The sequence below is a fragment of the Mesoplodon mirus genome, assembly GCF_964341445.2.
Source record: "Mesoplodon mirus genome assembly, chromosome: 4".
Classification (NCBI taxonomy): domain Eukaryota; kingdom Metazoa; phylum Chordata; class Mammalia; order Artiodactyla; family Ziphiidae; genus Mesoplodon; species Mesoplodon mirus.
This window is the reverse complement of record NC_138979.1, coordinates 145588493-145614552: the sequence shown is the minus strand read 5'-3', so window position 1 is coordinate 145614552 and position 26060 is coordinate 145588493. Positions and strand designations below refer to the sequence as shown.

The following is a 26060-nucleotide window of genomic DNA, read 5'->3' as shown; positions in this document are numbered from 1 at the left end:
CTCTTCTAGAGAAAACGGTGCCCTAGTCTCTTCTCTATAGGTACTAAGGGAGAGCTGCCGCAGAAGCCCAGGTTTCGAAGCGGGGCAGGAGGGCAGGGAGGCTCCGAAGGGGTCGCGGGAGCCCGGACGCTGGTAGGACCCGCGCGGCCCCATGCCTTGTCCCCCTCGCGGGAGCGGAGGCGGGGAAGTGGGCGCTGAGGGGCGCCGGGCGACGGCCCTCTTGTCCGTGCTCGCCGAGCCGGGGCGGGCACATCTTCCCGCCGCCCAATCCCCAGCCTCAGTCGCGGCCTCATGAATAAGCAACAAAGCGAAGCGCCCTCCCCCTGGCGTCCCAGACAGCAGAGGGAGCCGCCACCGATGCAGGGGCCGCAGCGGGGATGCCGAGCGCGGGCACCAGAGCTCTCCTCTGCGCGCTGCGCGGCTGAAGGCGCACAGGTGAGGACGGGCCAGGCTTCTGCCACTCGGGCGACCGCAGCTGCAGACGGTGCGCCCGGGCAGAGACGGAGCCGGAGCCCCTGGCGGCTCGGCGCCGCCCCGGTAGCTGTGCAGACCGGGGAGCGCGGCAGCCCGGGGCGCGCCAGGTGTGCGCCCTGCGGCCCCGCCAGAACGCGGTGCCCCGGCGCGGGGGGCGCGGGGGCAGCTCCGGGAGCGTGGGGCGAGGCGCGCAGGCCTCGGAGGACTGGCCTCTCTCCTCGCTCTAGCCCAGCCTCACGGCTCCACACCAGCGAGCGGGCCTTTTGTGCTGGCGGAGCTTGCAGGGCTGGCTGCTTTTGTGTGGGCTTTTCTTTCTTCTCTCCCTCCCCTCTCAGTCTCACAGCGGTGGTAGAGAAGTTCCCGAAGACTAAGATTTGCTCCTTTCAAAGCATCGATTGCAATGACCCCGATGCCAGTCAGTGCGAGCAGCCGAGGAGCTAATGGGGGCTGTGGTGGCCACCGGAATGTGTTGTGTTACTTTGCAGAAAACAAACAGTTGAGTGTTTAGCGCAAGGATGTCACGGAACCTCCTTGCTCAGACCCTGACCGGTCCCCCACGACACGGCAGGAGCATGCTCCTTGGAAAGGTCACTTAATTGGAAAGAGGGCCTGCGGGTTAGACTCCAGAATGGTTGCAAGGTGATACCTGGAGGTGCCCAGATGTCGCATGTGCGTCCTGGTCACTGACAGAACCCGACCTGTGTATATTCCCAACATGCAGAGCCTGGCTGGCGAAAAATCGACCGGGCGCACAAAATATAGGACCTTCAAGAGTTTGGAGTTCTCAAAGATAAGAAATCTTTGCCTTCCCAAGCTGATGCCGAGGATCTGCCAGGCTCTTGGCACCTCATTTCAGTGTAGAGCTGCTGTGGAGGAGAGGAGAGAGGCTGTTTTAAAGAGTCTGCTTTCTTTCTATGGAAGTTTTAGTTTGAAACTTAAGGGGAAGAGAGAGTGGCTCCCAAAACCATCCACAGAATTCTGAAGGATTTTTTTTTCCTTAGGGAGCAAAGTGTGTGGCCAGAATTTGCATGTCTCCCCTCCTTTTTGTGAATTTCCTTCATCACAGGTGATGCTGTTGGGCTCCAAGGAGTCTTGTTTAAGCACCTACAGAGTCAGTCACTGACCCACTTTCTGCTCACTTGCCAGCAGAATCCCACTGTAGCATCTACTGAAAGAAACTCAAAACTGGGTGAGATTTCACAGTATCAGAACATTTACACACAGTAGATTTAAGGGTAGTCTGACTTACTCTTATGAATAAGGTAGAGTTGTTACATTTGTCATATTATGAACCAAGCCCTTATGCAGCAGACTTGATATTGGTTGTATTTATTCACAAAACTCCCAAGACTCAGCAAGTCTAAGGTAGCTACAGCAACAGAGCCAATTAGGGAGATGTGGATGTCTTTGTTTTCATGGGAGGCTTCTTAACATTATATTCAGCATTTCCTGCTAGACCTTTCAATATCATAATTTGGTTTTATGGAAATGGTTTGATGATAAATATAAGTATAGGATCAAAATGCGGACGATGGGCTTACCTGCTATGGAAAATTTCTACTCGTCAACTAAAGGTGTATTTCACTTTTTATTCAGCGGGTGTTTGCCCGAAAACTTGTGTAACGAATTGTATTTTTGTTCATTGAATCTGTTTATTCTCACATAGGGAAGCTGGCTATTCAGAGAGAACCTGAGTTTAATCTCTGTAGAATGAAAGCTCACTCTCTAATTAAGATGTGTAGTCAGTCCTGTTTTTTCATATTGTGTTTACTTGGTGATTATAAGAAAAGTATCTGAATCAAGTTTCAGCTTGAAATGTTAGAGATTATGCTTATTCCGTGAAATGTCTACCTGGGGATTACTTTCTCCTTAAATGCCAGCTAGTATTTAGAGATTTTGTCAAGCAAATGAGGTTTGTGAACTACAGAGAACAGAAATGAAGTGTCCCATTGGGTCATTGAAAAGAACTGTATGATGGATGGACAGGAGCTTGTTGACCAAGATTGATTAAGATGGAATTCTGCAAACATCAGACAATTCCCAGGTCATTTGGTCTACATGAAAAGCTGAAAGGGGAAGCTCCATGGAAATAGCTTAGGAGAAAAAGGATGTTATGGATGTTTCAGACTGCTCATATTTCTGTATTTTGAGGGGAATGAATGGCAATACCACAATAATATGTCTTAAATTGTATGATAAACATTTTTTTCTTCAAACCATTTTTATGTCTATTATCACTTTTGTTGGTCTTTCACCTTTGAAGAAAACAGAATGAGCATTATTATCTCCATTTTGCAAAGAAGAAACTGAGTTTCAGTGATTTGCCCAAGGTAGAGTTGGAACTCGAAGCCAGCTTTAAAGCTTCAAGTCCAGCTTCTTTTACCAGGGATAGGGTTATCCACTGGGAGTGATAAACACAGATATCTTCATTTGTCTCCATCACTAAATTGTAGAGAATAAAGCTTGTGGGCTTGATACGTAGAATTTAGTTGTGGTCTGCAGGAATGGTAAAGCACTTTGCTGGCAGTTGCCAGAGTAATCGTCTTGACCCCAGCCTACTTATCCTCTTCCCTGTCAGCACGATGCCACTTTTCTCCTGTGGGACAATGATTTTTCTTTGTGGTTACTCTATTCTCCCTCCTTCCACTGTGGTTGAACATGCTACTGAGAGGATCATCTGTCATTCCAGCCACTTAATTTATAGTGAAGGATGACTGAGGTCAGATCATGTTAAAGCCAATATATCAGGCCAAGTAACAGTAGTCAATAGCAGTGAATAGTAGTGAATCGCAAATGGGGTACCTTAATGCTGTGTGCCACAGCTGGGTTAATAGGGTCAGAGTCTTGCTAAGTTCTGCTTCAGACAAATGAAATAGGCTTGGCAATGAGAGCCTTAAAGATTAAAAAAAGAAAAGGTGGGCTTCCCTGGTGGCGCAGTGGTTGAGAGTCCTCCTGCCGATGCAGGGGACGCAGGTTCGTGCCCCGGTCCGGGAGGATCCCACATGCCGCGGAGCAGCTGGGCCCGTGAGCCATGGCCGCTGAGCCTGAGCCTGCACGTCCGGAGCCTGTGCTCCGCAACGGGAGAGGCCACAACAGTGAGAGGCCTGCGTACCGCAAAAAAAAAAAAAAAAAAAAAAAGGTAAGACAGTGACGAAATTATCATTGAGAATCAGGAAAAACACAAAATGGAAAGATAATTAAGACACAAACGAAGAAGGCAGAGTTTTCTTTTCCCATTATCAATCAAAGAATTACTAATTGGATTTTGAAAGGTGAAGGGGAATTGGGAAGCAAGTTAACCTGAAGCTCTGAAACTTGTCCCTTGTTCCTGGTAACCTCTCTCTCTCTCTCTCTCTCTCTTTTTTTTTTAAAATGAAATACACTCTGAAAACCTAAAATATAGCAGAAATGAGAATACAGAAATTATTACTATTATTAAAATCACACACTGGATAAGTAGCCAAAATTGACTAGGTGATGAACAAAACGTACAGCTAGACATGGATAGACTGTGAAATGTCATTGAACAATGTACAGTATAAAAGAGAGATTCTGAACATTCTTTTTCACATTTTTAAATGGTTATTTATATTCACTTTACGCCACTGAATATTTATCAAACACCTCTCCTATGTGTCTACCATTATTAGCAATTATATGGCAAAGGAAGCTGAAAGACTAGTGTTTGCATGCAAAGAACATAATTTTATTTGAGGTGATAAGGCTTACAGACATGACAATTTGTGCTGGAGAGCTAGGAGAAGGGTGGGAAGAGAACGGGCCAGGCAGTTTTGTGACAGCAATTAGTAAACAGGACGTGACCTGTGGGACCAGGGTTTGGATACCTGGGGTAGGGAAGAAGGAGGGAGCATTCTGGCTAGTGCAGTGGCATGAGCAAAATTTGGGAAGCTGAAGTGAGTAAGGCACATAAGAGGGCAATATACCCAACTAGCGATGGTGTTTGTACCGGGCACTGGTGGTGTGGGGTTGCATTATAGGTGTGGAGATTGGCAACTGTATGTTTGGGGTCATTAAATAATGTGTTTTGGGAAGGCAGAGGGCTGCAGTGGCAAAGGCAGGAAACTTGATGGCTGACAGACACGATCACCCAGGCAAGTTAATTAACCTCTGTTGAGATGGTAGTTTTCTCACCAAAAAAAAAAAAAAAGGCAAGGATAATGGTAGTACCTATCTCATTAGGTTGTTGTAAAGGATTAAATAACATAATTTACATGAGACAGTTAAAACACTTGGCATCCCCTGAATAGCCATTTTTGATTGATTATTGTCATTTTTTTTCTTAAGAGTAAACCATCTGGACTGTATAAAATGGATTGGAGAGGAGAGAGTCTGATCAGGATCATCAGTTAGAGGCAGTTAAAATAATGACAATCCAGTGTCCCCAAGAAGGGACAATTCCAAGAGATATTATGAGGGAAGGATCCACAGAAGTTGTGAATCTGGAATATACAGGAGAGAAGAGTCCAAGATGACACCGCAGTTTAGATGAAGATGGTGTGTTTGAGGTGGCATCCAAGTACCATCCAGTAGACAAAGAAAATCTAAGGCAGCTTTCTTCCCAAAACTCCACATCAGCTGTTTAAGGTATTTGTGTTTATCCCTCCAAAAGGAAAATATCAGACAGATTGTCACTAGTTTTTTGGCATACTCTACAGGCCTCCTGTGTCTTGAGTACCCTTAGGGCAATGCTCATGTTCCTTATATATTATACATGAAACTCAACTTGCTTTGAAAAAAGCTGCTTTGTCACTGATGAGAATGATTGAACACACTGTTTCCCTTTTGTGTCTGCATTTTGGTAACACACTGAACAATGGCAGCATACATTTTAGTTGGAAAAGTATTGACCAAGTGTTTGAAAAAACCTGATTATTAAGTCTTAACAAGACGGCTAAGGCTATATTTTTTTTATGTTGCCTTTCATTTGTCTTTGAAACTTGAATATGCCTAGACTTGACAAAGAAACAGATTCTGGACTGTATCTATTTAAGATTGTCGAAGATAAGGCTTGACAGAACAGCTTATCTGCTCACTGGTGGCAGAAATGCAGTGAATTGTTCAGAGAACTGCCAAGCCATTAGGATACCTTGATAGCGAATGACATAGTGCTATGACTTGCTCAGAAAGAGATGCTTTTTAAGCTATTAGAAGTTAATGTCCACTATCAGTTAGCAACTGGGTGAGAGTTCATTTATCTGAATTAATTTGCACTGATGGATATAGTGAAAAGAAAGGAGCCTTGAAAGTCACAGTGTAAAGGAGAAGTTAGAGAAATGTTTTGTTTGTTAAATATTCTGATATTTGAGTTAATTTAAGATAATTAAGACCCAATTTCTAATAAACAATGAAATCTCCCCTCCCTCCCCCTCCTCCAGCAAAGCAGGGCTATAGACATCAGCCAGTATTTACTAAACATTTCCTCTGTGCCAGGCACTTTGCCAGGGACAGGAGACAATGTTGAGGAAAAAAGAAAAGGCCTAGAACCTTCAAAATGTGATTGCAGATGGTTGTTTAGGTTGAAATATCGTCATTGAATTGCCAAGGGTCAGTCTTTCCTTATTTATTCTCCAACATCATGCAACTCCCAGCGAAGGACACCAAACTCATGGGAGTGCCTATGTGAACCTGCGCTGTGCTTGGAAAGACAGAGAAAGACCTGGAACTTGAAGGTCATCTACCAATTCATCTGAGTTGCAGATGTGTTCCCTGCTGCCGTTCCTACAGGCTGTCTTTTCTGCTTCTTTTAAAGTTCAGGCGTCACTTTGAATAGTGGGGAGAAGGAGCATATGGCTGCAATAGTCAGGCATAGAATAGGCTTGCAGTTCACCCCACTTTTTCTGTCGTAATTGGATTTAGAAAGCAGGTGGCTGACACTTAATTACAGAAGGAAAGTCTTTTTTTTTTTTTTTTTTTGCGGTACACGGGCCTCTCACTGTTGTGGCCTCTCCTGTTGCAGAGCACAGGCTCCGGATGCGCAGGCTCAGCGGCCATGGCTCACAGGCCCAGCCGCTCCGTGGCATGTGGGATCTTCCCGGACTGGGGCACAAACCCGTGTCCCCTGCATCGGCAGGTGGACTCTCAACGACTGCGCCACCAGGGAAGCCCGAAAATGGCAATTTTTATACTTGATGTGTGCACATCACATGCTTAACCCAGATAGTTTAATGATCAGACATGGAAGAAAGGAAAGGTATAACTTTTATAAAGATAAGGTCTTTATATTTAGATTTAGAATTTTCATTCCTAGGTTTAATTTTCTAGAAAACCCACATTATCTAAGAACTTTCTGATGATGGGATAGATAAGACCTAAAACCCTTAAGTTTGGGGGGAAATTAGCAGTTTTGATATAATTTTAGTTGTCATGAGAGTGTGAGCAGTTTGTAAAAAAATACAATAAATCTTAATCTTACAATAATGTGCATCCAGTAAAGACTGCTAATTTAAAATGTGTTTTGGTTCTCTTAAAAAAGTTTTTTTCAAAAAACACACTTGTTTACATTTTAACTATTTTACCTTTTCTAATCTTTTTTTGAGACATGAAGGTTTTACCTATAATTTTTATAGTTGTTGCAGAGAAAACAATTTAAGTATTTTAAAGATAAATTTTAGTTGAAAGTCATTTATATACTTTAAAAACTCTTGAACGAAACCGGTATTCAGTATTTTATGATGATATTTAATAAGTTTTAAAACATACTTAAAAGGTTCTGTGAAAGTAATGTAAATAAATGTTAAAATTTACTTTTTATTTCCTGGATGTATTGCTATTTCTGTAGTCATTTGACTCCATGATTAATAGAAGAATTGGGGAGAATATTACAAATGTGACTTCAAGGGTAGTTTATTTCAAGTAGGTATTTAAAAAACAATGAACTTAGTAACTATGTGTACCCTTTGCTAGAGAACTTCAAGTTAAATCAGCTGAAAATTCAGCAGGGAAAAATGAACTGGGTTATCCACATCTCAAAGGTACAAAGAAATAGAACATTCCTCTCCTATGTACTGTCTCTGAGCTGGGAGTCAAGGAGATTATTTTACTTATGGTTTAATTTAAAGGGGCTTATTTACAACATATATTTATATGACAGTTTGATATGCTTTATTTTTCTGCAGGACTCAATTACTGGAATTGTCAACTCTACCAATTTATGTGCACGTTTCTCTTCCACTATGAGCAGACCAGTTGTATTGCACATTTGTCTGGCTTTCTGTAGCCTTCTACTTCTCAGCTTTGCCACACAATGTCTGGCCTTCCCCAACGTGGAAAGAAGGGAGATAGCACCCGTTCATGAAGAAAAAGGGCAGTCTAAGAGGCTGAACACAGATGACCTAGAAAATAACTCCATTACTTCAAAGTACACTCTGGTCTCTGAAGAACCAATGATAGTGTTAGCAGGACCATCAACAATGTCATTAAATAAAGTATTCCCTAGTAACAAAGAAACCCCTCCTATAGGAGCTGGGTTCACGCAGCCTGACAGCCCTGGTATTTACACTGCTACTGAGCCAGTGATCTCAGCAGGGGAAGAAGTGTTTGGTTCCAGCCAGCCAGAGAGAATGTCTCCTGAAAGCCGACTTTCCAAGGCCATGTTAACCAACCCTATCACTCCAACTGCTTCTCTGAATATTGATGAGAAGGAGGAATCCTCCCGTAGTACCATCGTTCAGCCCATTGTGGAAGGGACCACCGAAGCAACACAAGGTTTTCTGCACTATGTGGATGATCAATTGTTTGCAACTGAAAATCAGGCAGGAGTTAGTCTGGGACATTCACCTTTACCCTATGTGAATGCTAAAGAGATGCTAACCACCCGTCCAAGGACTGAGAAATTTGAAGCAAACCCAGAGCATAAGACAACTTCTTTTCCTGGTGCTGAGCCCACAGCAGGTGCTGAGCCTTCCCAGATGACAGCTGATAATACCCAGGCTACTGCCACCAAGCACTGGCTCGCAACCTCCGAGTCCACCCTGAGTGTTGAGCCAGAAACTGACAGCCTGCTGGGAGCCCCAGAAGTCACAGTGACTGTCAGCATAGCTGTTCCAGCTGTCTCCGTCGTAAGTGCTGAGTGGGATGACACCAAATTAGAGAGTGTAAGCCAGATAAAGACCCCAAAGCTTGGAGACAATACAGAGACTCAGGTGAGAATGGAAACGTCTCAGACAACCCAAGCAACCAGTAATGGTATGGAAGGCATGGAAGGGGGCGAAACTTTGACAGAGGCTGCAGATGTGACTCTGAGGCTGCCTGAAGGGGAAGCACGCAGGGGAACAACCCTGCTAATAGCATGTGGGGATGAGAGCTCATCTGCCTTCACCGATCAAAGTTCCTTTACTCCCACAAGTCCAGTGGAAGGTATGAAAGTCTCTGTGGAAAACCTGGTCCAAAATACTGCAGACTTCATGGAATCCACCAAGGAGAACAATGCCATGCTGTTCTTAGAGACCACTGTTTCCATCTCAGAATATGAGTCTGAGGCATATCAGCCATTGGGAAATACATTTAAAGGTAAAAGAAAGAAAGAAAAAAAAAGAAAAATAAGCTTTGTTTAACTTGGAATGTTTCTGTTTGGTTTTATTGTTTTTTTTATTTTTTATTTTTATTTTTATTTTTTTTGCGACACGCGGGCCTCTCACTGTTGTGGCCTCTCCTGTTGTGGAGCACAGGTTCTAGATGCGCAGGCTCAGCGGTCATGGCTCACAGGCCCAGCCATTCCGCGGCATGTGGGATCCTCCCAAACTGGGGCACGAACCCGTGTCCCCTGCATCGGCAGGCAGACTCCCAACCACTGCGCCACCAGGGAAGCCCTGGTTTTATTATTTTTTAATTGACATATAGCTGACACATAACGTTGTAATGTTTTAGAAGTTTTATGTTTTTTTTTAAAGTGACAATTTAGAAGTAAGTTATCTAAGTTTTAATGAAAAGCAAAAGTAAATAAATAAAAAATGCATTTTTCATAAAAATTACATCCAAATATAACCCCTGCATATAGACCTGTGGTATTCAAATGGGAATAATTTGCGTCATGCCTTCTGCCCGCCCCCGCACCAATCATTCGGCAATGTTTGGAGACATTTTTTCCAGTTTTATTGAAATGTAATTGACATATGGCACTGTGTAAGTTTAAGTTGTGTGGCATAATGATTTGACCTATATACATCATGAAATGATTATCACAATAAATTTAGTGAACTTCCATCAACTCATATAGATACAAAATTAAAGAAATAGAAAAACATTTTTTTTCTTGTAATGAGAACTCTTAGGATTTACTCTCTTAACTTTCATATATAACATATGGCAGTGTTAATTATATTTATCATATTGTACATCACTAGTACTTATTTATCTTACACCTGGAGGTTTGTACCTTTTGACTGCCTTCATCCAGTTTCCCCTCCCCCTATCCCCTGCCTCTAGTAACCACAAATCTGATCTCTTTTTCTATGACTGTGTTTGTTTTTGAAATATAATTGGCCTAAAACACTGTGTTAGTTCCTAGTTAGTTAGTTGCACAACATAGTGATTCGGTATTTCTATACATTACAAAACGATCACCATGATAAGTCCAGTTACCAGCTGTCACCATACAAAGATGTTACATATTTATTGACTGTATTCCCCACACTGTACATTTCATACCTGTGACTCATTTATTTTACACCTGGAAGTTTGTACCGCTTAATCTCCATTACTTATTTCTTGAGACATTTTTGGTCATCACAGTAGAGAGCATCTAGGGGGTAGAGGCCAAGATGCTGCTAAATATCGTACAGTGCACAGCAACCAAGATATATCTGAGCCAAAATATATATATATTTGTGTGTGTATATATATATATCTGAGAAACCCTGATATAGATTAATATTTTTTAAATCTTTTATTATGAAAATGTGTATATTTACAGGAAAATGTGAAAAAATTAGCTATATGTTTAAATGATATAATCAACAATGTTGGATACTTATTTATACATTGTTGTAAAAAGTACTCATATTCCTGATATTTCTTACCAAAAAGCCTTAGGTAAATATTTATCTTATAGTATTAACCATATGAGTTCTTTGACTTTGTTTTCCTAAAAAGAAATTCTTTTAGAAATAAGGGGAAAAAAATACCAGGACAGATAAATCCTCTCTGCTGGCTTGATTCTGCACTTTCTACTTCCTCGTGGCTTCTACATCTGTGAATGCTATGAGCTGACAATTCTTGCATTTGTTGCTGATGGACAATGTTTTTCTTTTATTGTGTGTAGTTGGTCAGGTAACAGAATGGGGAGGGAAAGACTTAGTGTAATGTGCATATGCTCATTCCAATTTGGAGTATGTACAGCTGTTACTCCAGCTAATGGAAAATATCAAATTATTAATATGTTTTATAAAGTGTTATGGAGATTGAATTAAAATGATAAAAGATTTAATTTTACATGTCCAATTCATTTTTTAAAGACTGTAAGACTTAGTATACTGGAAGTTTTCGTAGAAGCTTCCAGGAAATGTTTTGTTAGTTGGTTTTTAAATTCTATTAAGAGAGTTGGGTCCACATGACCATGAAGATATTAAATATGACCAAACAAGAAGTTTATTTCAGTTCTCCATTACACTTTAAGATATTCCTGGAGCATTAAATCATGTAGTTCCAGAATATTCACTGCACAGTTGAATCCATGATTCTTATGTACGAGACTTGCATTAGCTTCCATTAATACAGCCTAAAAAAGTAAAATGAATTTGGTAATTGTTTTTTTTTTTGATCATTGAATATGCTCCTTACTTAGTCATAATTGCCTCACTTAACTATAGTCTTTTAACGGGCAACTTCTTTTAATTCCCAGCACATAGCACAATGTATGGCACATAGTAGGTGCTCAGTAAATATCTGTTCATTGAATGACTAAATGAAAATAGAGAACCATTCAGACTAGAATTATCTAATCCGACTGCCTGCATTGTCCAAATTAATCAAAAAGCTTGTAAATATTCTTGGTAGAGAGAGGAACGGTCAAATAATTCCCTTCAACTTTACTTTTTTTGTTGTTTTGTAGAGTTAAAAATAATGTGAAAAATTGAGATTATTGACAGCAGTAGTAAGAGAATAGCCAAAAAGCTTTTCTACCCATTTTCTGGTGATTACAAGTATTTCTGAGAAGTAAACCACTCAATCCCACACAATCTAGTTTTAAGAAAGGTCACTTTTGCAAAACAGGTTTGGATTTCCTCCTTGAGTCTCCTTCTCAAGATCATTAAGTGACCTGAAAGCCCCTGCCCAGGACAAATGCTGATCCTAGTGACCTCAAGGAGGGAGGGATATGGGACAACTACAGTCTGTGGAGCCCCCAGGAGGGCAATAACTTTCACCTTTTCTCCACCCAGAGAGTGACATTGTCAAAAGAGTGCTTCAGAAATATCCTGGATTGTGTCTTATCCCAGGAGCTTCTGAAGGAGCTGGAGAAACTGAAGAGTCATTAGTTTCTGAATGAAGCCAGTGGCACCTGGTTGCATTGGCAGAGGGACTTTGGAACTGTTCTGCCCATTAAGACATTTTAATCAATCGAGAAGGTTTAGTCACACTAATGTGGTCAGCTGGTTTCACAACTGAGCTTGATTAAAATTTTTCCAATCTGTTGGCCTCAGTTTCTCCATCTGGAAATGGGGAAGACAAAATTAAATCTAAAGGCCTTCCTTATTTGTCTAAGAGGGGTGTCTAAGGTCTCGGCTCACCCTCTGCAGGGCTGATAACTGTGACTGATGAACTGTCATGACCAACCCATTGCATTATCCTACCACGTTCTTAAAGTCAACTTTCAGCAAACCTACTGGCTGTGTTCAGATTTGTTGACTCCTGCAGGTTAGGCTCTAGAGAAATTTTATACAGGAATTCTGTAAATGTGATGGGGGTGCAGGTTGTGTGTTTTACTCATCATTGGAAAAAAAAGAGGGAATAGGGGTGGGTATGTGTGAAGAGCTGATGATGGAAATTCAGCCAAGGAACTGGGGGTGGCTTCCAATACTTGGAAGATGGACTTTTATCCCTGGGTGTCCTGAATTTTAACTCTTAATTTTTACTCCATTATAATGCCTTAAATTTCAAAAAAAAAAAAAAAAAAAGAAGGAAACACCTCAAATGCCAATCATTTTAGGGCCCAGGGACTACTTAAGACATTCTCTTCTTCAGGGAATGCAATAATTTCTTGGCATTTTTGGGTATTATGAACAGATGAGGATCCTGAGATTATAGTCAGTTCTCTGATTCAGCTGGTTCTTCAGCTGTTTCACTTGAAGATCAGGTTTTAAAAGCAATCTATAATAATTATATATTTTTTCTCTACAGGAATTGGGAAGAATGAGCGATGTGGAGAAATTCTGAATGTTATTTTAAAAATTCCCATTACTGGGCTTCCCTGGTGGCGCAGTGGTTGAGAGTCCGCCTGCCGATGCAGGGGACACGGGTTCGTGCCCCGATCCCGGAAGATCCCACATGCCGCGGAGCGGCTGGGCCCGCGAGCCATGGCCGCGGAGCCTGTGTGTCCGGAGCCTGTGCTCCGCAATGGGAGAGGCCACAGCAGTGAGAGGCCCGCGTACAGCAAAAAAAAAAAAAAAAAAAAAAAAAAATTCCCATTACTATTTCTAGCTCTCACTCTTCTTTCTCTAACAGCAGTCAGTTATTCAAAGTATTATACCATGCCCATTTTTGAAAAAATTTATTTAATTAATTTATTTATTTTTGGCTGCATTGGGTCTTTGTTGCTGCGCACAGGCTTTCTCTAGTTGCGGTGAGTGGGGGCTACTCTTCGTTGCGGTGCGTGGGCTTCTCATTGCAGTGGCTTCTCTTGTTGTGGAGCACGGGCTCTAGGTGTGCGACCTTCAGTAGTTGTGGCTCACAGGCTCAGTAGTTGTGGCTCGCGGGCTCTAGAGCGCAGGCTAAGTAGTTGTGGTGCGCGGGCTTAGTTGCTCTGAGACATGTGGGATCTTCCCGGACCAGGGCTCGAACCCAGGCTCAAACCCATTTCGCCTGCATTGGCAGGAGGGTTCTTAACCACTGTCCCACCAGGGAAGGCCATACCATGCCCTTTTGATATTTCTTGCTGTTTCATGAAGCTATGAGCATAGAGTGAACATCTATTTTGACATATTTTTTCTCAAAAGTGTTCACTATGCTTTCAAAAATGAGGGCAACATGGAGAATGCATACTGCTTAAAATGATAAAACTATATATTATCTTTTTATGGCAAACATAGCATTGTCTTAGGTGCTAAAGATACAAAAAGGGCAATGAATCCTATCTCTTAAGAGATGTGTGATCTTATTTCAGAAAAAAACTTAAACAATGGCACAAAGAGCAAATATGAATGTGAAGCACAAGTAAGGTTGTCTTATAACCAGGTATATCAATCCATCAAATGTAAAAATATCCAGTTCAAAGAAAAAATAGTCCAAACTGTTTGGAGACCAAGAAATGGAACTGCTTGTACCAAAAAACGTCAAAACACTATTTTAAAGCAAATAAATTGTTTCTGAGGAAAAATATTTTTAGTAATAGGAAGAACAATGAAGTCATTAATAAAAACTTTGAGAAAACCTTTTCACCTATTTCTAGAATGTTATTTCTCATTGCATAATTTACCGGACTTGGTAATGTGCTAAGTATCTAGGATTAGTATTTAAAAAAAGAGAGTTAAGAGTCTTCTAGAAATTAAGTTTTCACAGTGGCTCAGTATTTGAAATTTCCAGCATAGCCCCTCCCTAGGACGGGGGGGAAATATTAACCCTTATAAATAGTCTTTAATAATGTATTTGAGTGGATTATAATGTTGTAAAGAAAGTGGACCTCTGATAGGTACATCATACCCCACAGGTCTGTTTCATTCTGTTTTATGATTTAAAAGCAAGTGCAGATCTTCTACAGAGGCTACTCCAAGTTGTTCCTTAGGCAATGGCAGGATTTCCTTTCTCATGGCTGAATAATATTCCTCTGTGTGTGTATGTGTGTATGTCTGTGTGTCTGTGTGTTTATCCATTCATCTGTTGATGGGATAAGCACAGTTAGCACAGTGGTTAAGAGCCCTAACGATGTAACCTTAGTCAGGTTCCTTAGCCTTTCTACACCTAAGTTGTTTGTAAAATGAGGTAATAATAGCTGATATTTATTGAATACTTATGAAGCACTGGACATGTACTATTTTACATGTGTTATCTAATTTAATCTTTGTAAAAATGCTATGAGATAGATACTCTTATTATTTCCATTTTACCACTGAGGAAGCTCAAGGCCCAGAGAAATAAAGTAATTCGTTCAAGGTCATGTAGATAGTAGGTGGCTGAGTCCGAATTGAGACGCAGGCAAATTGGGTCTAGAGCCTGTGTTCTTGGCCACTATGATATATGGCTTCCATAGAATATTAGTACCTACCTCCCCTTAGTACATACGGGAGAATAAAATAAGATAATGCCCGAGAAGCAAGAAGAGCTACAATCCTGCATCCTGTGGAACAAAAACCACATTCACAGAAAGATAGACAAGATGAAAAGGCAGAGGGCTATGTACCAGATGAAGGAACAAGATAAAACCCCAGAAAAACAACTAAATGAAGTGGAGATAGGCAACCTTCCAGTAAAAGAATTCAGAATAATGATAGTGAAGATGATCCAGGACCTCGGAAAAAGAATAGAGGCAAAGATCGAGAAGATGCAAGAACTGTTTAACAAAGACCTAGAAGAATTAAAGAACAAACAAACAGAGATGAACAATACAATAACTGAAATGAAAACTACACTAGAAGGAATCAATAGCAGAATAACTGAGGCAGAAGAATGGATAAGTGACCTGGAAGACAGAATGGTGGAATTCACTGCTGCGGAATAGAATAAAGAAAAAAGAATGAAAAGAAATGAAGACAGCCTAAGAGACCTCTGGGACAACATTAAACACAACAGCATTCACATTATAGGGGTCCCAGAAGGAGAAGAGAGAGAGAAAGGACCCGAGAAAATATTTGAAGAGATTATAGTCAAAAACTTCTCTAACATGGGAATGGAAATAGCCACCCAAGTCCAGGAAGTGCAGCGAGTCCCATACAAGATAAACCCAAGGAGAAACACGCCGAGACACGTAGTAATCAAATTGGCAAAAATTAAAGACAAAAAGAAATTATTGAAAGCAGCAAGGGAAAAATGACAAATAACATACAAGGGAACTCCCATAAGGTTAACAGCTGATTTCTCAGCAGAAACTCTACAAGCCAGAAGGGAGTGGCATGATATACTTAAAGCGATGAAAGGGAAGAATCTACAACCAAGATTACTCTACCCGGCAAGGATCTCATTCAGATTCGATGGAGAAATCAAAAGCTTTACAGGCAAGCAAAAGCTAAGACAATTCAGCACCACCTGACCAGCTCTACAACAAATGCTAAAGGAACTTCTCTAAGTGGGAAACACAAGAGAAGAAAAGGATCTACACAAACAAACCCAAAATAATTAAGAAAATGGTCATAGGAACATACATATTGATAATTACCTTAAACTTGAATGGATTAAATGCTCCAACCAAAAGACACAGGCTTGCTGAATGGATACAAAAACAAGACCCAACTATATGCTGTCTACAAGAGACCCACTTCAGACCTAGGGACACATACAGACAGAAAGTGAGGGGATGGAAAAAGGTATTCCATGAAAATGGAAATCAAAAGAAAGCTGGAGTAGCAATACTTATATCAGATAAAATTAGACTTTAAAATAAAGAATGTTACAAGAGACAAAGAAGGACACTACATAATGATCAAGGGATCAATCCAAGAAGAAGATACAACAATTATAAATATATATGCACCCAACATAGGAGCACCTCAATACATAAGGCAACTGCTAACAGCTATAAAAGAGGAAATCGATAGTAACACAATAATAGTGGGGGACTTTAACACCTCACTTACACCAATGGACAGATCATCCAAAATGAAAATAAATAAGGAAACACAAGCTTTAAATGATACATTAAACAAGATGGACTTAATTGATATTTATAGGACATTCCATCCAAAAACAGCAGATTACACTTTCTTCTCAAGTGCGCATAGAACATTCTCCAGGATAGATCACATCTTGGATCACAAATCAAGCCTCAGTAAATTTAAGAAAATTGAAATCATATCAAGCATCTTTTCTGACCACAACGCTATGAGATTAGAAATGAGTTACAGGGAAGAATATGTAAAAAACACAAACACATGGAGGCTAAACAATATTTTACTAAATAACCAAGAGGTCACTGAAGAAATCAAAGAGGAAATCAAAAAATACCTAGAGACAAATGACAATGAATACACGATGATCCAAATCTATGGGATGCAGCAAAAGCAGTTCTAAGAGGGAAGTTTATAGCTATACAAGCCTACCTCAAGAAACAAGAAAAATCTCAAACAATCTAACCTTACACCTAAAGGAACTAGAGAAAGAAGAACAAACAAAACCCAAAGTTAGCAGAAGGAAAGAAATCATAAAGATCAGAGCAGAAATAAATGAAAAAAAAAAGATAATGCCCGTCATTCACTTAGCAGTGTGTGTATGGCACATAATAACTCAGTAAACATTAGTTATTGTAATTAGTATTCCTTTAATTCAAAATGTCAACTTCCTGTTCCCCTTCAGGAAAGCAAACGTGAAAATTAATATATACAAGTGCTTCTGAGAATTTTTTTAAAATTTTTATTTATTTATTTATTTATTTTTGGCTGCACTGGGTCTTTGTTGCTGTGCACAGGCTTTCTCTAGTTGTGGTGAGAGGGGGCTACTCTTCGTTGTGGTGCATGGGCTTCTCATTGCGATGGCTTCTCCTGTTGTGGAGCACGGGCTCTAGGTGCGTGGACTTTAGTAGTTGTGGCACACGGGCTCATTAGTTGTGGCTCACAGGCTCTAGAGCACAGGTTCAGTAGCTGTGGCTCATGGGCTTAGTTGCTCCGCAGCATGTGGGATCTTCCCGGACCAGGACTCGAATCCATGTCCCCTGCATTGGCAGGTGGATTCTTAACCACTGTGCCACCAGGGAAGTCCCTGCTTCTGAGCATTTTTGAACTTAGTTTTGTATTATTTGTTTCTGAACAAATTGATTATGTTGATATTCATAGAAGGGAACTCAACTGTTGATTTTCCTGTTTTGTTTTAAATGTTATTCTGTTGTTTTTTATATTAACATCTTTATCTCTGTCTTAGATTGATTCATGACTCCTGAAAATAACAACACTGAAAACATTTATTTACTGGCAGTTTGTTTTTCTCCCTTCTCATTCCCTGAAATGGCTGTCTGCTTTTTTTAAAAAATTATTAATTATATAGTGACTTTTTCAGGGATAGGGATTTAGTGCATTTAAAAATGTTGTTTCCTCCCTTTTAAGACATCATCACTCAAGAGATGACAACAGCTGTTCAAGAAGCAGAAGCCACTTTATCTTCAGTGATGCAAGAGCAGCAGGTTTCTACCCTCAAGGTTACCAGAGGAGATGTCGAGACTGAGGGAGGGAAAGAGTTGCCCTCTGCCACAGCTGATGCTCCTGGTGCTACTCAGCTGTCGAGAAGATGGGAGCCTCTGGCCACTGTGGTTTCAACGACACCCGTCCCTCTGTCTTTCGAAGTTACTCCCGCTGTAGAAGGTCTGTAAGGGAGAGAATTGTGCTCAGTGTTTTGAGGGTGGATCTTAGATGATAAGGAATAGAATGAGTGAGGCAGATGGCCCTTTCACCAGGGTGCACACACACACATACACATGCATACACACACATACATGCACACACACATACACATACACACACAATACACACATACACACACATACATACACACACACATACACACACACACACACCTCACCTGGAAGTATATTTTTTCAGCAGGAAAGGTAGGTGAACTCTTTCTTGTTTGGAGAGGTGTGGCACAGCTAAAGGACAAGGGGTTAGTTCCCAAGTAAAATCTCCTGGTGGCTCATCTCTGAGGCCCACGAAGGCTAAGCCTCCTGAGAACTCTCTCCTAGTTTGACACATCTAGCTGCTAGGTGCCAGAGGGGTGAAACCAGCAAGGACCTGGGGGTGAAACCAACAAAGACCTGGGTTTGAATCCCAGCTTTGGCCCTCACTAACACTGTGGCTAGAAAGTTTCTTAATGTCTCCCAGCCTTGGTTTGTTCCTCTTTAAATAATGCCTACCTGTCTTATGGGTTATTTTAAGGATTTTGAATAATGTATAAAAAGTACTTTCTATGTAGGAAGCCCTCAGATGCTCTGATATCTTAAGGACAGTGAAGTTTTCGAATCTGGGTGATCATCAGAATCACCTGAGAATACAAAAATTATTATTATTATTTAGTTATTAATTTTGGACTTCATGTCTCTGTCTCATCCTTGGTCTAAGTAAATCCTACTTTTATTTATTAACTGAGTTATCTTTAACAATGTAATAAATACCTTCTAATCCTGCCTGCCTGCCTCCCCTGCAAAAAAAAACCCTTAGCATCTTGTCAGTAACCTACAGGTAACCCCATGACCCTTCCCATCTAAACCCCATTCTCCTCTGTTAACCATTAACCTGAATCTTGGGTTCATCATTTCCTTGACTTCCTTTTCTTTTAGTTTTATTGTGTCTGTATGTACTCCTGATATTATACACTTAAAACTTTTAGATTTTTTACTTTATCAAAACAGTATTGTGCTGTGGATAGCCTTTTTGGGACTTTTTTTTTTTTTACTTAATATTCTAAGACCTATATTTACTTACCGCAGTTCTTTTGCTTTGACTGCTTGCAATATTCCATCATGAAAATGTATCACAGTTTATTCACGCAGTCTTCATCCAGTCTTTTCTAGTGATTTGCATTTGGGTCATTTCCAGGTTTGGCTATTGTGAACACGGCTGCCATGAATATTCTTTTACATATTCTCCATTGCACGTGTGTAGGAGATTCTCTTGGGTTTATACCTAGGAACTGAATTGCTGGACAATAGGGCATATGAATATTTGACTTTAGGAGGCAATGCCTAACTGCTTTCCAAAGTGGTTGCTTCCATTTATACTGCAAACAGCAATGTATGTGAGAATCTGTGGATCCATATCCTGGGAACTTTCACAGATAGTTTCTCAGGCTTCATCACCAAGGAGGTTCTGATTCGGTATGTTGGGATATGTAGAAAGCATGAAAACTGACATTTAAAAAATTACCTCAAGAGATTCTGATGATCCACCAAGCTTGCAAAATACTACTATTCTAGAGTTTCTAGATTTGGGAATATCTGGGGCTAAATTTGGCTGCTTTAAAATTGAGCATATTGCAGACACAAATCTAAGCTTTTACTCTTTGACTTGATTTTTAAAAGTCATCCTTGGGGTATATTTAAATAAGTTTTTGTTAAATTTTCTACCTTTGGTAATAGGTTATATAAAATCCCACAAAATCCATAATATTGTTAATAGAATAAACGGGAGATTAACATTTGAAAACAAAGTTCTGATTTGAGATAATATATTTTCCTGGAAGATAAAGTATTTGCCTCGGGTGGCTGGATTGGTGCAATGTGAGAAAGAAGAGCTGGTCTAAGTGCCAAACTTACTGTATATAAGATACTGGCTTCATTCGTCATTTCTTGTTTAAGTAAAAGCATATGTATATATTCCCCATACTGATCATCTTTGGGTCGTGTCTCTTGTGTTTGGCAGACCTAATGGACACAGTCACAGAGCCGAATGAGGAGTTGTTCACACCAATTGTGGGTTCTCCAGTGACGCCCCCTGGGATAATGGAGGAAGCACCTAGCACTTCCCCAGCGCTTGCTGATCCTGAGGCATCTTCCGAGAGAAGAACTGCTGCTCCATCCATTAGCTATGTTAATACAGCTGCCTCCTATGGTCTGGACCAACTCGAATCTGAAGGTATCCATGCTTTGAAGGGGATCTTTTCTGGGACAGATTTAGTGAGTCACTGAGCAACTGTTGTCTTTGAGAAAAGATCCAGGATAAGTATATTCTGTGTGTAGTGTAGATCAGGGGTCAGTAGACCATGGCCCAGCCAAATCCGGCCTGCTGTCTGTTTTTGTATGGCAAGCTAAAATTGGTCTTTACATTTTCAAACGATTGAAAAATATCAAAAGAAGAATAGTATTTCGTGACATGTAGAAGTTTTTATAAAATCCAAATTTCAGTGTTCCTAATTAACAGCCACACTTGTTCATTTGTGTATTGTCTGTGGCTACTTTTGTGCCAGAGCAGCAGAGTTGAGTAGTTGTGACAGAGACTAACTGCCCACAGAGCCTAAAATATTTATGAGATGGCCCTTTACCGAAAAAGCTTGCTGACCCCTGCTCTACATCAGTAGTTCTCAATTACAGTTGAACATTAGAATCACCTTGGGGAGCTTTTAAAGGATCCTAATGACTGAGTCCTTCTCCCAGCGATTCTGATTCAGTTGGGATGGAATCTGGCATCAATATTTTTCAAGAGTTGCTTGAGATGATTTCAGTGTGCAGGCTGAATTGAGAAAACTGGTTTAATGGAAAACTTGAGTTTCCCCACCCGATGTTCTTGGGTGGAAGTTTTAATGTGGATTGTATTTTCGTAACACTGCTCTGGTTGTTAATGCTGGGTCATTCTCCCTTAATTACGTCTCTGGGTTAGATGTTCTACTTTTTGGAGATAGAGAGTCTCCTCACCTGTTAAGGCTGAGAAATTCTTGCCAAATTTTACTTTCCAAGACGTTGGCGTTGAGCATGAAAAAAGATGCTTGGAGCACAGCTGCACATCCACAAATGAGAAGTCGGGAAATATAATGAAAAGTCGTTTAATTAATCAGCATTTTGGCAGGTGAACAGCTCCTGGCTGGATTGCAAAATGCCCAGAGATTTGTAGTGCTGTTTCTTAAACTAATCTGGAAGACAGGTAAGCTTTTGGGCACTAAATTAGCCATGTGTTGGATGCAGTAAAGACATAGGATGTGCTGTTATTTTATATTTTGTCTACTCTGTAACAGAGAAGGTGGTTCAGCCAGGTTTGCAGCAGGCTGTATTGCAGACTTTCAGGGTAATACTGGTAGTTTTCTGGTGGAGAAATGTGACATTTTAGGAGGACTGTGAATTCCATGGAGTGCTGGTTTAAGAAATGGATCAAAGCGAGCTCAGAGGCCAGCAGCTCTTGCTCTCCACATTAAGATAAAAACTTGGAATGTAGTCTCATATTAGCTGTCTGCTCTCCTTGATGCCATCTGGAAAGACCAGGTTTCCCCAAATTAACCTGAGTTAGAGATGACAGCTTTACCCGGCAGGGCTTATTTAATCAGAGGAAAAAAATTGTGTTTGTGAATAATCCATACTTGTGAGACTGCAATACTTTTCTAAATTTAGTAGATGATGGCAGTTATATTGAGATGTGTGAGAATTTTAACTTGCCTAAGATGTCCTAGAGTTTTAGTGCTTTTCTTCTACACAGCTCAATTCCAGCTTCTTTTTGAGAATATATTTTGTCAGTTTTGATCTAAGTTATGATCCTTGTTGAGGCTTATGAAAAGACATTTTTGGTTTAAAAATATTCTTTCTGCTATGTTGTTGGGCTTAAGACAAGATTTTGAATGAGCACACCTTTTCTCCTAAATACCAGGGAGTACAATTTATATTTAATTAGCATATGTTAATAATGTCACAATTAGTTTTATGCTGGTCTATCTAGTCCTCTTAAAGCAGGAGTGACTACACTTATTTAAATCGATAAATTGATAGATTCCTGGATGCATTGGAGGCCTCCAGTTTCAGTGCATGTTTTTCCACTTTGTCCAGGAATATAAGTGCAGCCTGAGGCTTTGACTGGATGAAACATTTTAATTCTTCCATAGCATTGGACCCAGGGGAAGATAGTTTATTCTTACTTAGAACGAGGTTGTGTGATGTCAAGTTATCTACCTTTCAAGTTTGAATCTCTGTGTCTGATGTGTTGATAAATGTCAGTTCTCCAGTTAAGGTGTGTGTTTATTTAATTATATTATTAAGCTCCCTATATGTTATTTGAATATCTTCCTTCCCACTCAGGGGCAGGAGCACTTCTCCAGAGAATGGGGTATTTGTCTCAGTGAAATATGGGCAAGAGACCTGCCCCTTTTAGACACCACACACCCAAGGAGCAAGAACCTTTGTGGAAATTTCTGAATGTTTATTCTTTAAGGGATAGTCAATGTCCCAGATGAGCCTAAGATTTGTATCTGCGTGGTCCCCTGTCTTGTTGTCTTCTCCTTCACGTCTCTACAACATAATGACTAAGGGAGTGTATTAGTTTTCTAGGGCTGCCGTAACAAAGTCTCACAAACTGGGTGATTTAAAACAGCAGACATTTGTTCGCTTGCAATTTTAGAGCCTAGAAGTCTGAAATCAAGCTGTAGGCAGGGCTGCGCTCCCTGCAAAGCCTCTGGGTGAGGATCGTCCCTCGCCTCTTCCAGCTTCTGGTGCCTCAGGCGTTCCTTGGCATGTAGCAGCATCACTGCGGTCTCTGCCTTCGTCTTCACCTCTTCCCTCTTTGTGCCTCTGTGCCCAAACTTCCCTTGTCTTATGAGGACCTCAGCCATTGGATTAGGACTCACCCCGATAATTACACCTGAGCTTGATTACATCTGCTGGAACTTTATTTCCAAATCAGGTCCGATTCACAAGTTCTGTGGTTTAGGACTTAAACGTATTTTCTGGGGGAACACAATTCAACTCGTAATAGGAGGTCTGCTTCTGAGGCGTTTTCCAGCGGGCTCTGAAGGCACACTTGCTCTGCCTCTGGAACGCCCACTTGAGGGATGTGCATTGGTGGAGTGGGAGAAGTTTGGTGTGGTTTACATTCCTTGGGCATTGAAGAAAGCCTGCTTCTGTAAGTGCGTACTGCCTTGTGCCCATTTCAGGACGCCTTTTACCTTGTCAGCAAAAATGCAGTTTGATTTTTGAAGGGATAATGGTTTATCTGTCACCTTGCCTGATACACTTTACTTGTCTGTATTTTTTTTTTTAGGGAATAAATGCTTTGAGGATGATAAAAAATGCATTATACGTATCTCAGGCATAACTCTACTAGGGCTGTATTCATCATCTTTGAAATATAAACATGACAAAGTGTTCCAACTTTTAATTCAAAAATTGGATAATGGCAAAGTACATGTATATGTATATATGTGTATATATATACAGGTACATATATATGTACATAAACTAATTTTTGTTCTTTTTAAATTAATTTTTATTGGAGTATAGTTGATTAACAGTGTTGCATAATCTTATTTTTGGATGTGATCTTTGTTTAGGTTGATGTCCTTTTTGGTTGAATGGTAATACCTTCCTCTGCTCCAAAACGGCAACTTAAAATTTCTGATTGCTTATGAAAACTTACTTGGAGTTCTTTCATTTGGGTTAGCTGTCTTTAAAATATTTTAATACTAATATCAAATGGACTAAGGCCTTCAGTATTTCTTACTGAATGTAATTCTGCTTTCTGAATTTTAGAAGTCCAAATGAAGATATCTATTTACTCTAAACAAATCAGACTTATTTCTGCCTTTCCTATATTTCCACAGAAGATGGAAATTCATCTGTGCTATAAAACTGTAGCAATAATTCTGTAGGGTGGAAGGTTATGGCTTTAACAGTTCAATACTCAGAAGAAAAATCTACTGTGGGTCTCTTTGTACCAGGTACTAGGTTTCTAAGAATGTGTGAGGGGTAAGAGAACAAAAACGGAGGTGTCTCAGATCTTGTGATTAAGGTGTTGGTAATCCTTCTTCACATCCCCAGCACTTTCTCCCTTAAAGTTTGGAAGTCAATAGCCGGGCCTTCCAGCTGTGAGAGGTGGGAAACCACTTGGTGCTGATGGGACAGACTTGGGAACAGGGTGAATTTGCTTGGACTCTCTCAAGATGAGCCTGGGTTAATGTATTGCTTTTCTGCAAGAGAAGAAGAAACACCAGTGTCTTCGGTCTGGAGAATGTGAATTCTCGATCTGACTGGTCCTATTTAATGTGTTTCTATAGGCATAATAGACTGAGTGGTGGGGCTGTAAAATCCTGTGCCGTTATTCCAGACAACTCCCATTTCCTCATCTGTTTCAAAGTGCCTATTTATTACAGGGTTTATTACAGGGTTATTGACATGCCGGGGAATTACCTTTTTTTTTTTTTTTTTTTTTTTACATACGACACGTTATATATAAACATATAGCATATTACCATTTTTAACATGTGAAGAGGTTTTTAATTCTTAGTACTCAACAGGAAAATCATGTTTAATTTTTTTAATATGTTGATTTTTAAAAAATAAGACCAAATATATCATTTGACTTCAATTTTCTCTTTTCTGACCGTTTTTTCCTTGTTTTTCGAAGACCATTTTGGATGTCCTTATATTTAGGTTTTGAAAGATTGTATTTTTGACATCTTTTCCTAGTGAGGCAGCACACATGGGGCAGAAAGCTGTCATTTTTCTGTCATTTGTTGTTTAATCTATTTCAGTGACATCAATTTTCCTCCCTTCGTGAGTGTGTGTGTGTGTGCACATCTGTGTGTTTAATTTCATGGACGTTTTTTCCACAGTCCTCTGAGAGCATGTCCTATATACATTTTCAGCCTCTCTTAATTTCCTCTGCTGAAAGACAGTGATATTATCTCTCCTTTCTTATCTGGAATTCTCAGTTCTGTCTCTGTTCTAGGATTCTCTCTACAATAACAGGAATTTCAATAGCATAGGGATTTCAGGAGAAAGCTGTGTTTGAAAAGTATGTCTTTGTTCAGATGACTGAGTGATATTTTTTGGCTGTGTGATCTCCTAATTGGTACTGAAAAAAAGGTGCTTAGTTTCTGTCTTTTATTGGTCAGTCAGAAATGAATTGGGAAATGCATTCTTTAAGTGGCTTTGTGGAGAAGCCGCAGAAATATTTTTCTTTAATAGTTCCATTGAGGATTCTTAAGAGCCCATGTAATTTTTATGAGAGAAGTGTTTGCTCTTCAACTGCACTTTAATTCACAAAATCAATTTTTTTTGGTCTTCCCAATATGTACTCCTTTTCAGAGAATATTTTCTTGTTATATTCTCAATTCTCATATAATGTTTCAACTCAGAAGGCAGCTAGAATGGATGAATGAGAAAGTGTAGTCAAAGGTCTCATCTCAAGTCCATGTTTATGAAGCCAAGTTTATGTGACTTACCTTTGGGAGCTGCTATGTGGTCATAATATTAAAGATCCAGTAGAGTGTTGTAAATTTGAACTGTCCACTGTTACTTATGATACTGTAGTATGAAGTTAAGGATGTTCACTCTAATTTTTACTCTGAGTATGTTAAGAATGGATACAAGTTTTGGCTTTTGTTCTTTTTTTTTTTTTTTTTTTTTTTTGCGGTACGCGGGCCTCTCACTGTTCTGGCCTCTCGCGTTGCGGAGCACAGGCTCTGGACGCGCAGGCTCAGCAGCCATGGCTCACGGGCCTAGCCACTCTGCGGCGTGTGGGATCCTCCCAGACCGGGGCACGAACCCGTGTCCCCTGCATCGGCAGGTGGACTCTCAACCACTGCGCCAC

General features: G+C 40.4%; 1 protein-coding gene across 2 annotated transcripts in view; it reads left to right on the top strand.

Annotated features, from left to right (window-relative positions):
* Window positions 1-7652: 7652 nt before the first annotated feature.
* Window positions 7653-26060, top strand: part of ARMH4 (armadillo like helical domain containing 4) — a 123425-nt gene continuing 105017 nt past the window's right edge. For both annotated transcript variants that reach the window (XM_082616764.1, XM_082616763.1), the window contains exons 1-3: window positions 7653-9003; window positions 17892-18146; window positions 20199-20411. In XM_082616764.1, the coding sequence (XP_082472890.1) occupies window positions 7668-9003; window positions 17892-18146; window positions 20199-20411 (1804 nt within the window). In that variant the 5' untranslated portion in view covers window positions 7653-7667. The remainder of the gene's footprint in view (window positions 9004-17891; window positions 18147-20198; window positions 20412-26060) is intronic.